Here is a 13,866-nt window from a genome sequence, read left to right on the forward strand (position 1 = left end):
TTCATTTTCAAAGATAGTGTAGCTGGACATAGAATTCTTTGTTGACAGTCTTTTTCCTTTTGAATATGTCATTCCACTACTTTCTGGTCTCCTGTTTCAGATGAAAGTCTAGCTACTAATTATATGGATGCTCCTTTGTACATAATGATTCATTTTCTCTTTCTTGCTTCCAAGATTTTTTGTTTGACTTTGGGTTTTAGAAGTTTGTGAACTCTGTCTTTGTGTTTATTCTCGTTAGTGTTTGTTCAGATTCTTGGCTTGGTAGAGTCATGTTTTTCATCAAATTTGGGAAGTTTATCATTTCTGTCTTCTATTGAGACTCTGTATTTGTTGATACATTCTACTTAAAGATGGTTTCCTTTATTTCTTTGAACATATTTACAATAGCTTTGAACACATATATAGTAATAGCTGCTTGTAAGATTGTATGCTAAGTCCAACATCTAGGAACAGAGACAGGCTCAACCGACTGTCTTTTCCCCTGAGTTTGTATCGCATTCTCCTCCTTTTTGTTTGTCTTGTAATGAATGTTTAGTGGAAGGCTATTTTAACCACTCTGGATTCTGACTTCCACCCCTGTGCGTTCTTTTTGGTGTTTTTGTTTGTTTAGTAAATTATCTAGGCTGAATCTGTGGAATGTTTTCCCAGGGTGTGTGCTGCCTTTGGTGTCTCTGCTCAGTTTATTGTTTTTGGTTTTTTCTCATTTTTAGTTTTAATCCTGGCTCTCTAGGAGTGGGTTGTGCTTCTTCATAACTTAGTAGTCTTCCAGTGACTGGGGAGAGTTTGTACTCAAACACCTTGAGCCAGTAAGGCTTCTTTCTCCAGCCAGTGGATCAGTGTGTGTAGAAGAACACATTCCAAGTTTGGGCCATTTTCAAGCCCACCCTGGCTTTTACTTTCTGCTGGGCCCTTTCTCCCTTTCTCGTTTCCTCTGTGCATGTGCACAGCCCTCAGCCAGTAATATGCTTTCCCCACCCATGGCTGAGGTCCTCGCCTCCACTGACAGTGCTGCTGGCCTGGGCATCGTCCACTGCTACAAAATGACTAAGTCCCCATCAGCCTCAGCTGCCAGGCCTCATGGCTTGCCCACCCTGGGAGAACTTGCACATCAGAACTGGGAGCTGAGGGTTGGAGAGATGAAAGCACCCCCAAGTAAGAACTCCACAAACTCCCACTTTTCTTGCCCAAGGCTCGGCAGTTTTCTCAGTGTTAATGCTTCTCAGACTCCTAGGGCTCTGAAATGGTTGCCTGTGCTACTTTTGTCCAGCTTTAAAGCCACTTTTTTTTTTTTTTAAATATAAGTCAGACCTCAGGCAGGGCTGTCAAGCAGCCCCACCTTTCTCCCCACCTACTCCCCAGGAGGACTAGGGGAATTCTTTTTTTTTTTAAATAAATTTATTTATTTATTTATTTTTGGCCACGTTGGGTCTTCATTGCTGCACGTGGGTTTTCTCTAGTTGCGGCGAGCGGGGGCTACTCTTTGTTGCAGAGCACAGGCTCTACGTGCGCAGGCTTCAGTAGTTGTGGTGCACGGGCTTAGTTGCTCCGTGGCACGTGGGATCTTCCTGGACCAGGGCTCGAACCTGTGTACCCTGCACTGGCAGGCGGATTCTTAACCACTGAGCCACCAGGGAAGCCCCTAAAGTCACTTTTTGAGGGGAAAATTTGCTGACCCCTTTAATTGGAATTAGCCAGGCTTCCCATTCCTATTTTAATTCCCAGCATGGTAATATCAAGTAGGATAAGTCTTACCGGTTATGATTTTTTTGACCAAAATGTTTGTGCTGTCATTATTCCAAATGATGTGTGTTCATTATTCCAAATGATCTATAAAATTATTTTGCATGCTCCAAAGGAAATCCCACTGGGTTTTGACTGGAATAATTTGACAGGTTAATGACAGATACTTTTTCTTTTTTTTTTTTTTTAGTTTTATAGCAGTTCCATTATACACACACATTTTGTGTGATTTATACAGGAATACAAGGATGGTTTAATATTGGGAAATGTATTTGTGTGTGTTTTTTCAGTATGTCATACAAAATCCCCTTTATTATCTGCTCAGTAAATGTTGAAAAATCCTTTTAATGAAACACAACACTCATACTTAATATACAGATTTATAGAAAACCTCTTAGTAAACTATGATGCCTTACCATCAGTCTTATTTGACATATTTTAGACATTTTGGCCATGTCAGTAAAGCTGAAAGTAAGTCAAGAGCAATAAATATCGAAGGTTACCTATAAAATGTTTAATACCTAGGAAATCCAAGAGAAGGGAAAAGCTGTTTTAGTAGTATGCATTGTGTACGGGGGACTCGGTGCAACAGAAGTACAGCATACCCTGAGAGGTCCTTAAAAAGAAGTGTCTGGACTCTGCTAAGAAAACTAAAAATCGTATACTGAGCAATTAAAAGAATGTGCAAATAAAAAGCGTGTCATGTTTTGGGATTGGTAGGAAGAGGGCACGTGGGTTGTAAAAGCATCACTCTGGGGTGACCTGAGGTGAACTGGCTTGTCTCTTGGTAGGAGGAGGAGGAGGAGCAGCCGCAGCCAGCACAGCCTCCCGCCCTGCCCGTGGAGGACAAGAAGAAGATTCCAGATCCAGACAGCGACGATGTCTCCGAGGTGGACGCCCGGCACATCATTGAGTAAGGCATCCCTCCCTCCACCAGCTTCCCGCGAGGTGGCACCGGCAGAAGCTGTTAGAATCCCAGCTTCTCCCTGGACAGCACTGTCCAGCCGGCAGCCGCTGTGGGACCACAAACACCGGATTGACTTACTTCAGATGTCACTGATGTTTGTAGGGGTCGAATGACGTTCCGTCCATTCACGTGGCTCATCCTATGTTTAAGAGATAGTCGGGGGCTTCCCTGGTGGCGCAGTGGTTGAGAGTCCGCCTGCCGATGTGGGGGACACGGGTTCGTGCCCCGGTCCTGGAGGATCCCACGGGCCGCGGAGCGGCGGGGCCCGTGAGCCATGGCCGCTGGGCCTGTGCGTCCGGAGCCTGTGCTCCGCAACGGGAGAGGCCACAACAGTGAGAGGCCCGCGTACCACAAGAAAAAAAAAAAACCAACAAAGAGATAGTCGGGGGGCTTCCCTGGTGGCGCAGTGGTTGGGAATCTGCCTGCCGATGCAGGGGACGTGGGTTCGATTCCCTGGTCCGGGAGGTTCCCACGTGCTGCGGAGCAGCTGAGCCCGTGGGCCACAATTACTGAGCCTGCGCTCTAAAGCCCGTGGGCCACAACTACTGACCCCGCATGCCACAATTACTGAAGCCCATGCGCCTAGAGCCCATGCTCCGCAACGGGGGAGGCCACCGCAGTGAGAAGCCCGCACACCGCAACGGGGAGTAGCCCCCACTTGCTGCAACTACAAAAAGCCTGCACGCAGCAATGAAGACCCAACACAGCCAAAAATAAAATAAATAAATAAAAAATAAATAAATAAAAAAGAGATAGTCAGGTTTACCACAGAAGGCCGCTTCATGCTTGTGCTTCAGCCGCAGCCCTCCCCATCTCCTCCCTGGAAGAAACTGCTTCCAGCATCGCGTGTCTTCCACACATATTTTGTGCATCAGTAAGCATGACGTGTATCTGTGTTTTGTTTCATTTGCACGAGTGTATCTGGGGCCCAGTGTTCTGCCCCTTGCTCCTATGTCTGTGCACACAGGGTGTCTCACTCCTCTACATCTGGCCATCCTGTCGTGGCATCCCTGTCATGGTCTCACGTTGTGGCCTGAGTCTGGCGGTGGTCGTTTAGGTTATTTCTCATCCTTTGCCGTTGTAAGCACAGTTACAATTAGCATACCAATTGTATTGTGGCTTACAGGACAGAGTTAATGGATACTCTTAAATAGAGCATTGAGAGCATTATGTATTACATAAGCACTAGGTATGAAGGGAACCATATGCGGTACGCGGGCCTCTCACTGTTGTGCCCTCTCCCGTTGCGGAGCACAGGCTCCGGACACGCAGGCTCCGCGGCCATGGCTCACGGGCCCAGCCACTCCACAGCATGTGGGATCTTCCCGGACCGGGGCACAAACCGTGTCCCCTGCATCAGCAGGCGGACTCTCAACCACTGCGCCACCAGGGAAGCCCAAACATACAGTCTTTTGTTGTTGTTGTTTTTTGTTTTTTTTGTTTTTTTTTTTTTTAGTCTTTTGAATCCATCAGAAATATATAGGAAAAAACCCTCTAAGCTAGGAAAACCCAGCTCACTGTGCAGGATTTGTAAGAAGATATAAAAACAAAACACAGCATAAAACAATATGATAGTTGGATCACTTATATCTCTCACATTAATAAAATGTAAATAGTTTAAAGTCATTTTTTAAAAGAATTCCAGGGAGTTCCCCCGCGGTCCAGTGGTTAGGACTCTACACTTTCACTGCCAGGAGCCTGGGTTTGATCCCTCGTTGGGGAACTAAGATCCCGCAAGCCTCGTGGTGCGGCCAAAAAAATAAAATAATAAAAAGAGGTTTTTTTAATTGAAGAATTCTAGATTAGATTACAAAACAGCCAAAGTATAAATGATTCTGGTTTGTGCAAGGCTGTTGAGTGTACATTTTCCCTTTAGACTCTTGAACTCTGGGTAGAGAGGGTGGGCCATGTGACCAGCTTCTGGCTAAAAGTAACATTCCTTCTGTGGTGTGACAGTGACTTGATTCCCATGGCACCCAGAAGTCTAGTCTTGGGCCCACCTGGATTAGTGTTTGCTGCCTTGCCTGTCCTCAGACTGTGCGGCTGCTCTTTGGCTTATCTTCCGGCTCAGGCCATAAAGCTGCTCTGCGGAGGTTTGTGTCAGAAGCACATTGTCACAAGTAGGAATGTGTGTCTTCACACGGCCCTTTGATCTTGCTCCCAGGAACGCCAAGCAAGATGTTGATGACGAGTATGGCGTGTCGCAGGCCCTCGCTCGTGGCCTGCAGTCCTATTATGCCGTGGCCCACGCCGTCACCGAGAGGGTGGATAAGCAGTCAGCGCTCATGGTCAACGGCGTCCTCAAGCAGTACCAGGTAGGTTGGAGGGGGCCGTGTCCACATAGCAGTCTTGGCAGAGGGGTTTCCGGGTCGTGGGTGGCTGCTGAAGGCAGGCAGACCTGAGTTCACGGTCCACTCTTGGTCTTTGGGCAACTTGCTCTTCCCCTCTGAGCCTCAGTCTCCTCATCTGTAAAGCAGCTTCATGGTCTGACCAAGAGGAAATGAAATGTTGCAATAAATCTGTATCTGCTGGGTGCTTGATATGTGCCAAGAATAGGAGCACTTTATAGGCTGTTAGCATCTGAATTCCCTCAGCCACTCTGAAGTAGGTGCTGTGGTCCTCCGAATTTCATGGGAAGGGGGGGGTTGGAGGGACAACTGAGGAACAGAGAGGTACAGCGATTCCTCAAAATCACACAGTTTGGGAATGGCCGAGCCAGAATGGGACCCGGGTGTGGGCCCATGGGTGCTCAGTACATATTTCCTGGAGCTCTGTGCAGCATGAGGCAGCAAGGCAGGAGAGGTTAGCAGCCCTAGACTCAGTCCTTCCTTCTGGGAAATGGGGCAGCAGCCCCTCCTGCCAGCCTCTGAGGGTGAAGTGATGACGCCTCTGAAGCTCTTTGTCAGGGTCTGGCCTGGAACAGCCAAGAAATGGAGCTGCTTATAGTAAAAATCTCTTTTCCTGTGGCCCCATATCCCAGGCTCACCTGTAAGCTCCCCAGAGGCAGCTGGTGCTGATATCCGTGCTGATATCAAGTGCCAAAGGTGAATCCTGTGGCCAGTGGAACTTTCCAGAGACCAGTGTAATCAGAGAAATCAGAACATGGCCAAGACTTAACTTGCTTAATCTGTTATGAAAATTTCCAGATTTTCCCTGAAGACAATATTCTCTCTAATTGACTGTGTTTCAGAAAGCTTCACAAGCTTTGGAAACCTTTCAGTGAATCTTGAAATGCTGTTGAGGCAGTTGTTAGTCATGTGGTGGACTCATCACCAAGTTCCCCTGAAACCCCAACGCTCTCCTGAATCCAGTGTCACACGGTTGAGGGCAGGTTGCTCCCGATGTGCTGTGTGGCTTGGTGTCAGGCAGTGACAGACGGACACTGTAACAGTGAGAAGCTTAGCTGTTTAAATGTGCGCCCAGAAAGGACATTTCATATACATCTCTCATTAGCACAGCAACCCTGTGATTTCAGAGACAGGATTGCTGAGGATGAGGCTGAGTGGGAAAGGAGTGGGCTGACTCAGAGCAAAATACCAAGTGAAGACGGCCGCAGGAGGTCCCTGGCTGGGAGAACTTGTGAGTCTCCGAAGCGCGAGGAACACCCCCGAACCCAACCGGGGCTTCAGTCCTGGCCGCTTTTCCTTGCAGATCAAAGGCTTAGAGTGGCTGGTGTCCCTGTACAACAACAATCTGAATGGCATCCTGGCTGATGAGATGGGCCTGGGGAAGACCATCCAGACCATCGCTCTCATCACGTACCTCATGGAGCACAAGCGGATCAACGGGCCCTTCCTCATCATAGTACCTCTCTCGTGAGTGTGCCCACCCCAGGTGCCAGGAGTGCCCAATGGGAAGGCCCCACCGCCCGAGGTCACCAGCAGCCCGGCCTGGGCTCAGACGCCTGTGTGTTAGTTTGCTTGGGCCACCCTCACGAAGGACCACAGCCTGGGTGGCTTAAACAATAGGAACTATTTCCCGGGAGGCCACAAGTCTGAGAACAAGGTGTCAGCAGGGCTGGTTTCTCCCTAGGCCTCTCTCCTGGCCTTGTGGATGGCCATCTTCTCCCTGTGTCTTCACACTGCCTTCCTTCTATGTGTGTCTGTGCCCTAATTTCCTCTTCTTATAACAAAGTTATACCAGTCATGGATTAGGGCTTGCCCCAGTGACCGTGTTTTTACTTCATTATCTCCTTAAAGACTCTATTTCCAAATATAGTCACGTTCTGGGGTGCTGGGCATGAAGATGTCAACATACAAATTTGGGGGGGGGACACAACTCAGCCCATAGCCACCTGCCTCTCGTGTCAAGGCTCAGGATAGAAGGGCAGGTGATGGAGTGCCCGTCCATGATTCCTGTTGGGGCAGCTCTCACAGGATGTCCTTGGTGTCCTCTTCAGGCCCCACAATGAGCAAATTCCACACAAGGTTGTCACAGGAGTCAGATAACTGCCCACTAGAAATGTGGAGTGGAACCATTTGTGCAGACACTGTCCACTTACTGCTGGGGCACCGAGCCCTGTCGATCGCATCCCAGCCTGGTCCAGGCACCACAGACGCTCAGGTGGCATCTGGATACCCAAACGGCGTCCAGAGGAGGCTCTCTCACTAGCCACCTCTTGGTACCGTTGGTCTTTTCCTCCCAGCAGGCACCCTTCCAGGGGCCAGGATTCCTCAGGCCATCTGGGCATCCCTCTTCCCAGCTCCGCATGTGTCACAAAATGGTTCTCCTGTTCCCAGGTTTTTTCCAGAAGTCCCAGGACTGGCTGTCATTGACCCAGTTCAGGTCACATGTTAGGCAACAGTCCAGTCATGGGCCTGGGGGATGGTCTGCTCTGATGTGGCCAGGCCTCTGTGTGTACACTTGGCTTGGCCCTGAAGGGGAACCCCCTTTACCGTCGGCCCAGCACTCAGGGGGAACCATGTCTGCCTCAAGTCAGCTGTCGAGGGGGAGGATGGGAAACCGAGTACTCAGCCCTCAGCCCATGGGAACATGCCCTCCTACCTAGAAGGAGGCCAGGCCTCCAGAGGCCACGCACCCACCGCTGGGGGCCCCAGAACCCTCCCAGAATTCACCTCGAGAAGTTGATTTCCTCCTTCTGCCTTCTGTCCCTCATGGCGGTGTAAATCTGGCTGCCTTGGCAGGAACAGATCTTCATGGAGAGGGAACTGTTTCCACGGTGCAGCGGAAGGTCCCAGGCCGTGGTCAGGCCCAGCTGCTTCTCTGCTTCCCGCTGCCCTTGCCTGTGCGCTGACTCCCTGCCCTCCATTTACTCAAGTCCCTTCCCTTCTGTTTAGCCTCCCAGGCGTGACTTCATCTCCACTGGAATAGCTCTGTCCAGCGTGCTGCTCTGCAGCCTGGGTTTGTCATTTTTAAATTTTCATTTTGAAATGATTTCAGACTTACAAACAACTGCAGAAGTAGTGTAAAGAGTTCCTATATACCTTTCACCCGGCCTCCTGCATCTCACATAACCTTAGGACAGTTTCAACACCAGGATAGTAACAATGACTTAACAAATCATTGTTAACTGGTAACGAATCTAGAGACTCTATTCAGATGTTGTAGACTTCCCCACTAAAGGCCTTTTTCTGGTCCAGGATCCCACTTTGCCTTTTGTTGCCGTGTGTCTGTCATGTCGTGTCTGTGACAGTTCCTGAGTCCATCTTTGTCCTTCATGATCTTGACACTTGAATCTTGACCAGGCATTTGGTAGACTGTCCCTCAGATTGGGTTTGTGTGATGTGTCTTCTTTCTGGAATTCTGGCGAGAAACTCCAGGGTGGGTGCTGTGCCCTTCTTGGGGCCTCACATCAGGAGGCACAAGCCCAGGGGCTCCGTGACAGGAGAGCATCGCTTTGGTCTTTCCTTACGTGGTGCCTGCAGGTTTCCCCACATAAACCTAAGAGTTTTCCTTTGTAATTTATAAGTAACTTGTGAGAAGGCACTTAGAAGCTATATGAATATACCATTTCTCATCATAACTTTCCCCCGTAATTTCAGCATCTGTCAGAGGAGTCTCACCTGAAATGATCACTCTGGAAAGTGCCGAGTACTGGTTTTCTCTTTCCGGCATTCCTTCTACAGGTCTTGGAATTCCACTACAAGGAAGAGCTGTCTCTGCTCCCTTATTTAATTGTTTAATGGCGTAATTCTTCATAGAAGAATTGTCCTGTGGACACTATTGTTATTTACTTTGCTTAAATTGTCCCAGATTTGGCCCAGGGAGACGCTTCAGATCCGTCCCTGTGTCCTTTCAGCACATCTCTGTCATTGCATTGTGGTTGTTTACTTTAGAATAGTATCAGATTTACAGAAAAGTTGAAAAGGTCGTACTCAGAGCCCCCGTATACTCTCCCCAGGTTCCCCCTGTGGTTGATCACATCTTGCGTGACCATGTTACATTCGTCACAAGTGAGGAATCAGCACTGGAACATTACTAGTAATTAAACACATTACTATTAAGTAAACTTTATGTGGATTTCACTAATTTTGCCCTGATTTCCATTTTCAATTCCAGGATCCCATGTGACATACATACATACATACATACATACATACATACATACCGGGTCTTAGTTGCAGCAGGCGGGCTCCTTAATTGCGGCTCCAGGGCTCCTTAGTTGTGGCACGCAAGCTCCTTAGTTGTGGCATGCATGTGGGATCTAGTTCCCTGACCAAGGATCGAACCCGGGCCCCCTGCATTGGGAGCACGGAGTCTTATACACTGCGCCACCAGGGAAGTCTCCCATATGACATTTAGCCGTTACATCTCCTCAATCTTCTCTGGTCTGTGACCATTCCTCAGACTTGGTGTAATTTTGGTGACCTTGATGGTTTTGAGGAGAACTGGTCGGGTGTTTTGTAGGATGTGCCTCAGCCTGGATCTGTTTGGTGATTTTTTCATCCTTAAATGGGATGGTGGGTTTCGGGACGAAGACCAGAAGTGAAGCACGTGTCTTATCACCTCACAAGGGGGGGGGGCAGTTACTGTCTACATGACTTTCCACTCTTGAGGTTGACCTTGATCACCGGGCTGAGGTAGTGTGTGTCAGGTGTCTCCACTGTGAAGTTACTCTTTTTTACCCCTTCCATACTGTATTCTGGAAAAAAGGGACTAAGTTCAGCCCACAAATAATAGGTGGGCAATTAAGAGCTACCTCCTTGAAGGTGAAATCCCTACATAAATTTTTTGGAGTTTTCCTGTGTGGAAGATTTCTCTCTTCTCCCCCCAATTGTGAATGTATTCAATCATTTATATCAATATGGACTCCTGGATGTTTATTTTATACTTTGGGTTAAACTCCAATACTAGTTTATTTTGTTGCTCAAATCATTCCAGCCTTGGCCATTGGGAGCTCTCTCAGTTGGCTGCTCTGTTCCTTTGACATGCCCCCATCATTGTGGGGTTTTTGAGCACGTCTTTGCTTTTTGGCACCCAAAGACACTCCAGGCTCAGCTGGTACATTTCCCTCCCAGGCCTAGAACCAGCCATTTCTCCAAGAAGCCCTGGTTTCCCTTATTAGAAAATGGTCTTAGAAACCAAGACGTGGGTGCTGGGTGTGCTCCTTGCTTCTGGGGCGTCATTGCTTCTAGGCCCTCTCAGTGTGCAGTGCTAGGAAGTATACGTACGTGTACTGACCCTAGTGCACACGTGCTGACATGATTTGCGTCTGGTCATCTGTGTCTCTGTTAAGTGTGACCATACTGCTGTCTTTGACTCAGCCGGGACCACAGGGCTCATTCTAGCCTTTCTCCTTACTCGTGTGTTCGTTTCCAGTGTGCGTGTACAGTGCTTTCAGAATACTTAGCCTGTGAGGAACCTTGCTAACTAGAGATCCAGTTCCTTTTGTCCTTAGACTTACAGTTTCCAGCCAAAACATCTTTTCCAAGGTCATTTAAGTTGGCTGCTTTCCCCCATTCCGTTCAGTGAAGTTATCCCGTGTGTTGATCTTCAGCCCTTGTCACCCTTGTGCTACCCAGACCGGGGCCCAGGCTGTTGAGTGTCATCTCCAGGAGCCACCTGTGCCCTGGGGGATGTTTTCAGACTGTGAGTGTCCCGCTGTCCCGTCCACCTGCTGGGGCGCGCTGTTCTCCGCCATGAGTTTGCTTGTCCTGCCTCCCTCTTGACCCCTGACCCTGGCCTGTCTCCTTAACTTCCTCAGCTCTTCTCCCGCTCTGCAGATGCCCCTCCCCCACCCCAGGCTTTGGCCCTTGGCTTCTCTGTCTCAGTGCCCCGACCTTCCCCTATTGCTCCCTGCAACAGGAACCAGACCTCGGTGACCGAACCAGGGCAACCTTGCTGATCCCTCAGTAAGGGGAAGCCCACAGCCAGGTGGCTTCAAGCTTCCAGGACCCAGGCTCCTGCAGTTTTCTGCTCAGTTATCCTTAGCACGTGACTCCTGCCCCTAGGCCTTTACCCTCTTGGTTGCAGGATGGCCACGCTGCCTCCATCATCTCTTCTGGGTTCCCAGAATGATGGGCGGGGCCCAGGGCAGCAGGAGCGTAGGGCAGCTGAGTCTCCACCCTCCTTCAAGACCTTTCCCTGACTTTCAGCCCAGCGACTTAAGCTTCCATCTCATTGGCTCAGACTGTGCCCACCTGGTTGGCCCTAGCTGCTGGGGGAGCTCCTCAGTGGAGCTTGCAGGGAAGAGCTGGGTGAGCCGCGAGCAGTCCCTTCCACTTGGCTTTTGCATCCTGTCTTTACAAACCCCCTGGTCTAGACTGTCTGAGTGAGTTCCCTCCCCCACCAAAGACTCTGTGTCCCAATATTTCCCCGAGAGCCCACCCGCTCTGAACTTGGCTTTACTGTCGCTGTCACCCTCTCCTGAGGTTCTCTCTTGTAGTCGGGGGTGACTTGTCCCTCCTCACCCACCCCCATGTCCGCTCACTGCCCATCTCTGTCTGTCCCCCCTCTTCCTGGCCTCGAGTCCTCCTGCGCTCCCCCTCCTGCAGTCTTCTGCCCGGGCCTGGCTTGGTCTCGCCTGCCTCCCATCCTCATTCTGCCTCTTACCGGGCAGGAACCTTCAGTGGCTGCCAGTTTCATTTTGACGTGGCACTGCGACTCGGTGGTGTCTCCTGTAGCCCCGGCCTCCGTGGCATGACTCCCGCACCCCACCCCCAGCGTCCTGAGCCTGAAATGAGACACCATGAATCTGCATTTTTCTGAGCAGCAGGTCTGCAGCTTGTGGTGTGTTCTCACAGGGGCCTGTGGCCACACAGCGGTGACAGAGAACTGATCTCCAGGGTCCAGCTCCTGGTCCTGGCCCTCTCTGACCGCCCTGGCGGAGGCTGACCCTATACCCACCACCACGCCTTTGTGTGTCCCTGTGTCTTCCACCTGGGGCACCATCCCCTCCTTCCCTCAGATGGTCCATTACCCGGCCAGCTCTGAGGGTCACACACACATCAGCTTCACTTCCTCTTGGGCATCTGTTGGACAGTTGCTGGCAACAGAACTAGACCCTGACTCTCCCTTCCTTGTTTCCACCAGAACGCTGTCCAACTGGGCATACGAATTTGACAAGTGGGCCCCCTCGGTGGTGAAGGTGTCCTACAAGGTATGTCGCCCCCTGAGGAGGTGGGCGTGGGCAGGGTGGGAGAATAGGGGATACGTGTGGGTGAAGAGGGGCATCAACTTGCATTAATGACAGGATGCACGTGTGCATGTGCGCGTCTTCTTATGTTATACACATGGGATCCTGCCATTAACACAGGGTTTGGATCACTTTATTTCGAGGAGTGATGCTTCTTTTTTACCTGAAGTTATGGACTCAGTTTGTGGAATGTGGTGACATTAACGCATTCACCTGAAGATTTCATTATTCTTGCTGAGCTTTGGTTAAAACCCATTCACGTGGGATGACTTAGCGAGTGTCCACCGTGGGCTGCTGTGTGACGGGGGACACCAGGACACGTGGGCCCCGTGCAGGCCTGCTCTGAGTGCCGCCCCTAGATCAGTTCTCCTGTGAAGTGGGGACTAGATGTGCCTCTTGTCCTCGTGGGGAGAGAGGCAGAGAGGGCCTCACACAGCCACTCAGTGGCAGAGCCCCGTTGTGCCCTTGGCCACAGGTCTACCGGGTCCAGGCTCGCCACCCTGTGCTGAGAGGCTCTTGGCCCCATGATGGGGAAAATCGGGTCCCGGCAGAGGGGACAGCGTGTCTGGGGAGAACTTGGTGCGTTTGAGGAGCTAAAAGTCGTTCGGCTGGCAAGAGCTTATGGGAACGAGTGCAGCTCTGTCTGGAACGTGAGCTTCGAACAGGAGGGACGGGGCAGATTTGCTAACTGGCAAGAGTCTGGAGCTGCCCTTTGGGAGTGATCACGGTGGTCTGCGCCTGTGTGGGAGGCCTGGAGGCCTGAGATGGGGACCCGGGAAGAGGAGGGTGTGGGAAGCGGAGCTCGTTGACCATCAGGAGTGAGGCCGATGGAGGTGCAGGCAGCAAGCCTCCCAGGGGCCTGGGCCGCCCAGGACCCACACTCCTCTCTCCGCTCCCCACACTTGGCCCTCTGCCCTTGCCGGCGTGAGGGGCCAGGACCCGAGGCCCAGAGGCTGAGGCGCGCGTGTCTTCTCTCCCTCACAGGGCTCTCCAGCAGCCAGACGTGCTTTCGTTCCCCAGCTCCGGAGTGGCAAGTTCAACGTCTTGCTGACGACCTACGAGTACATCATTAAAGACAAGCACATCCTTGCAAAGGTAGCGTGTCTGCCTGTAAAACAAGCCAGCCCAGGCCGTCGCGTGCTGTCAGGGAGCCCGTGATCCAGCCCAGGATTGTCGCAAGTGTGTCACGCTTCCCATCTTCTCAAAGCCCCCGAAGACATTTCTCAGTGATTCCCCCACATATGTGTAAAAAGACAGCTGCTCTGTGTGCGAACAGCCCCGGTCGAGGTGACCTTGGGCTTGCCTCTCCGACCATCTGTCCCCAGGCTGGCCCTGGGCCACGTCCAGAGACTGGCTGCGTCTGCGCAACACGTGGACTGGCTCCTCTCGGGCCTTCTGCCCGAAGAGCCTGGTCACACGCGGTGACTCTCTACCCACCTGTCTTGCCTGCCGTGTCCCTGGCAGGGCTGTGGTGAGGCCCCCCTTGTCTCCGCCTGTCTCTAGAGGCCTCAGACCTCCCTCCCTGGTGGCCATGTCTCCCTACCACAGCCTACAGGAAAGCGGC

General features: G+C 51.0%; 1 protein-coding gene across 3 annotated transcripts in view; it reads left to right on the forward strand.

Annotated features, from left to right (window-relative positions):
- SMARCA4 (SWI/SNF related BAF chromatin remodeling complex subunit ATPase 4) overlaps positions 1-13,866 on the forward strand; it is an 87,475-nt gene that overhangs the window by 36,968 nt on the left and 36,641 nt on the right. For all 3 annotated transcript variants that reach the window (XM_082837032.1, XM_082837031.1, XM_082837033.1), the window contains exons 14-18: positions 2,532-2,653; positions 4,872-5,022; positions 6,359-6,522; positions 12,200-12,266; positions 13,287-13,397. In XM_082837032.1, the coding sequence (XP_082693158.1) occupies positions 2,532-2,653; positions 4,872-5,022; positions 6,359-6,522; positions 12,200-12,266; positions 13,287-13,397 (615 nt within the window). The remainder of the gene's footprint in view (positions 1-2,531; positions 2,654-4,871; positions 5,023-6,358; positions 6,523-12,199; positions 12,267-13,286; positions 13,398-13,866) is intronic.

This window comes from Leucopleurus acutus, assembly GCF_964270905.1.
Source record: "Leucopleurus acutus genome assembly, chromosome: 3".
Classification (NCBI taxonomy): domain Eukaryota; kingdom Metazoa; phylum Chordata; class Mammalia; order Artiodactyla; family Delphinidae; genus Leucopleurus; species Leucopleurus acutus.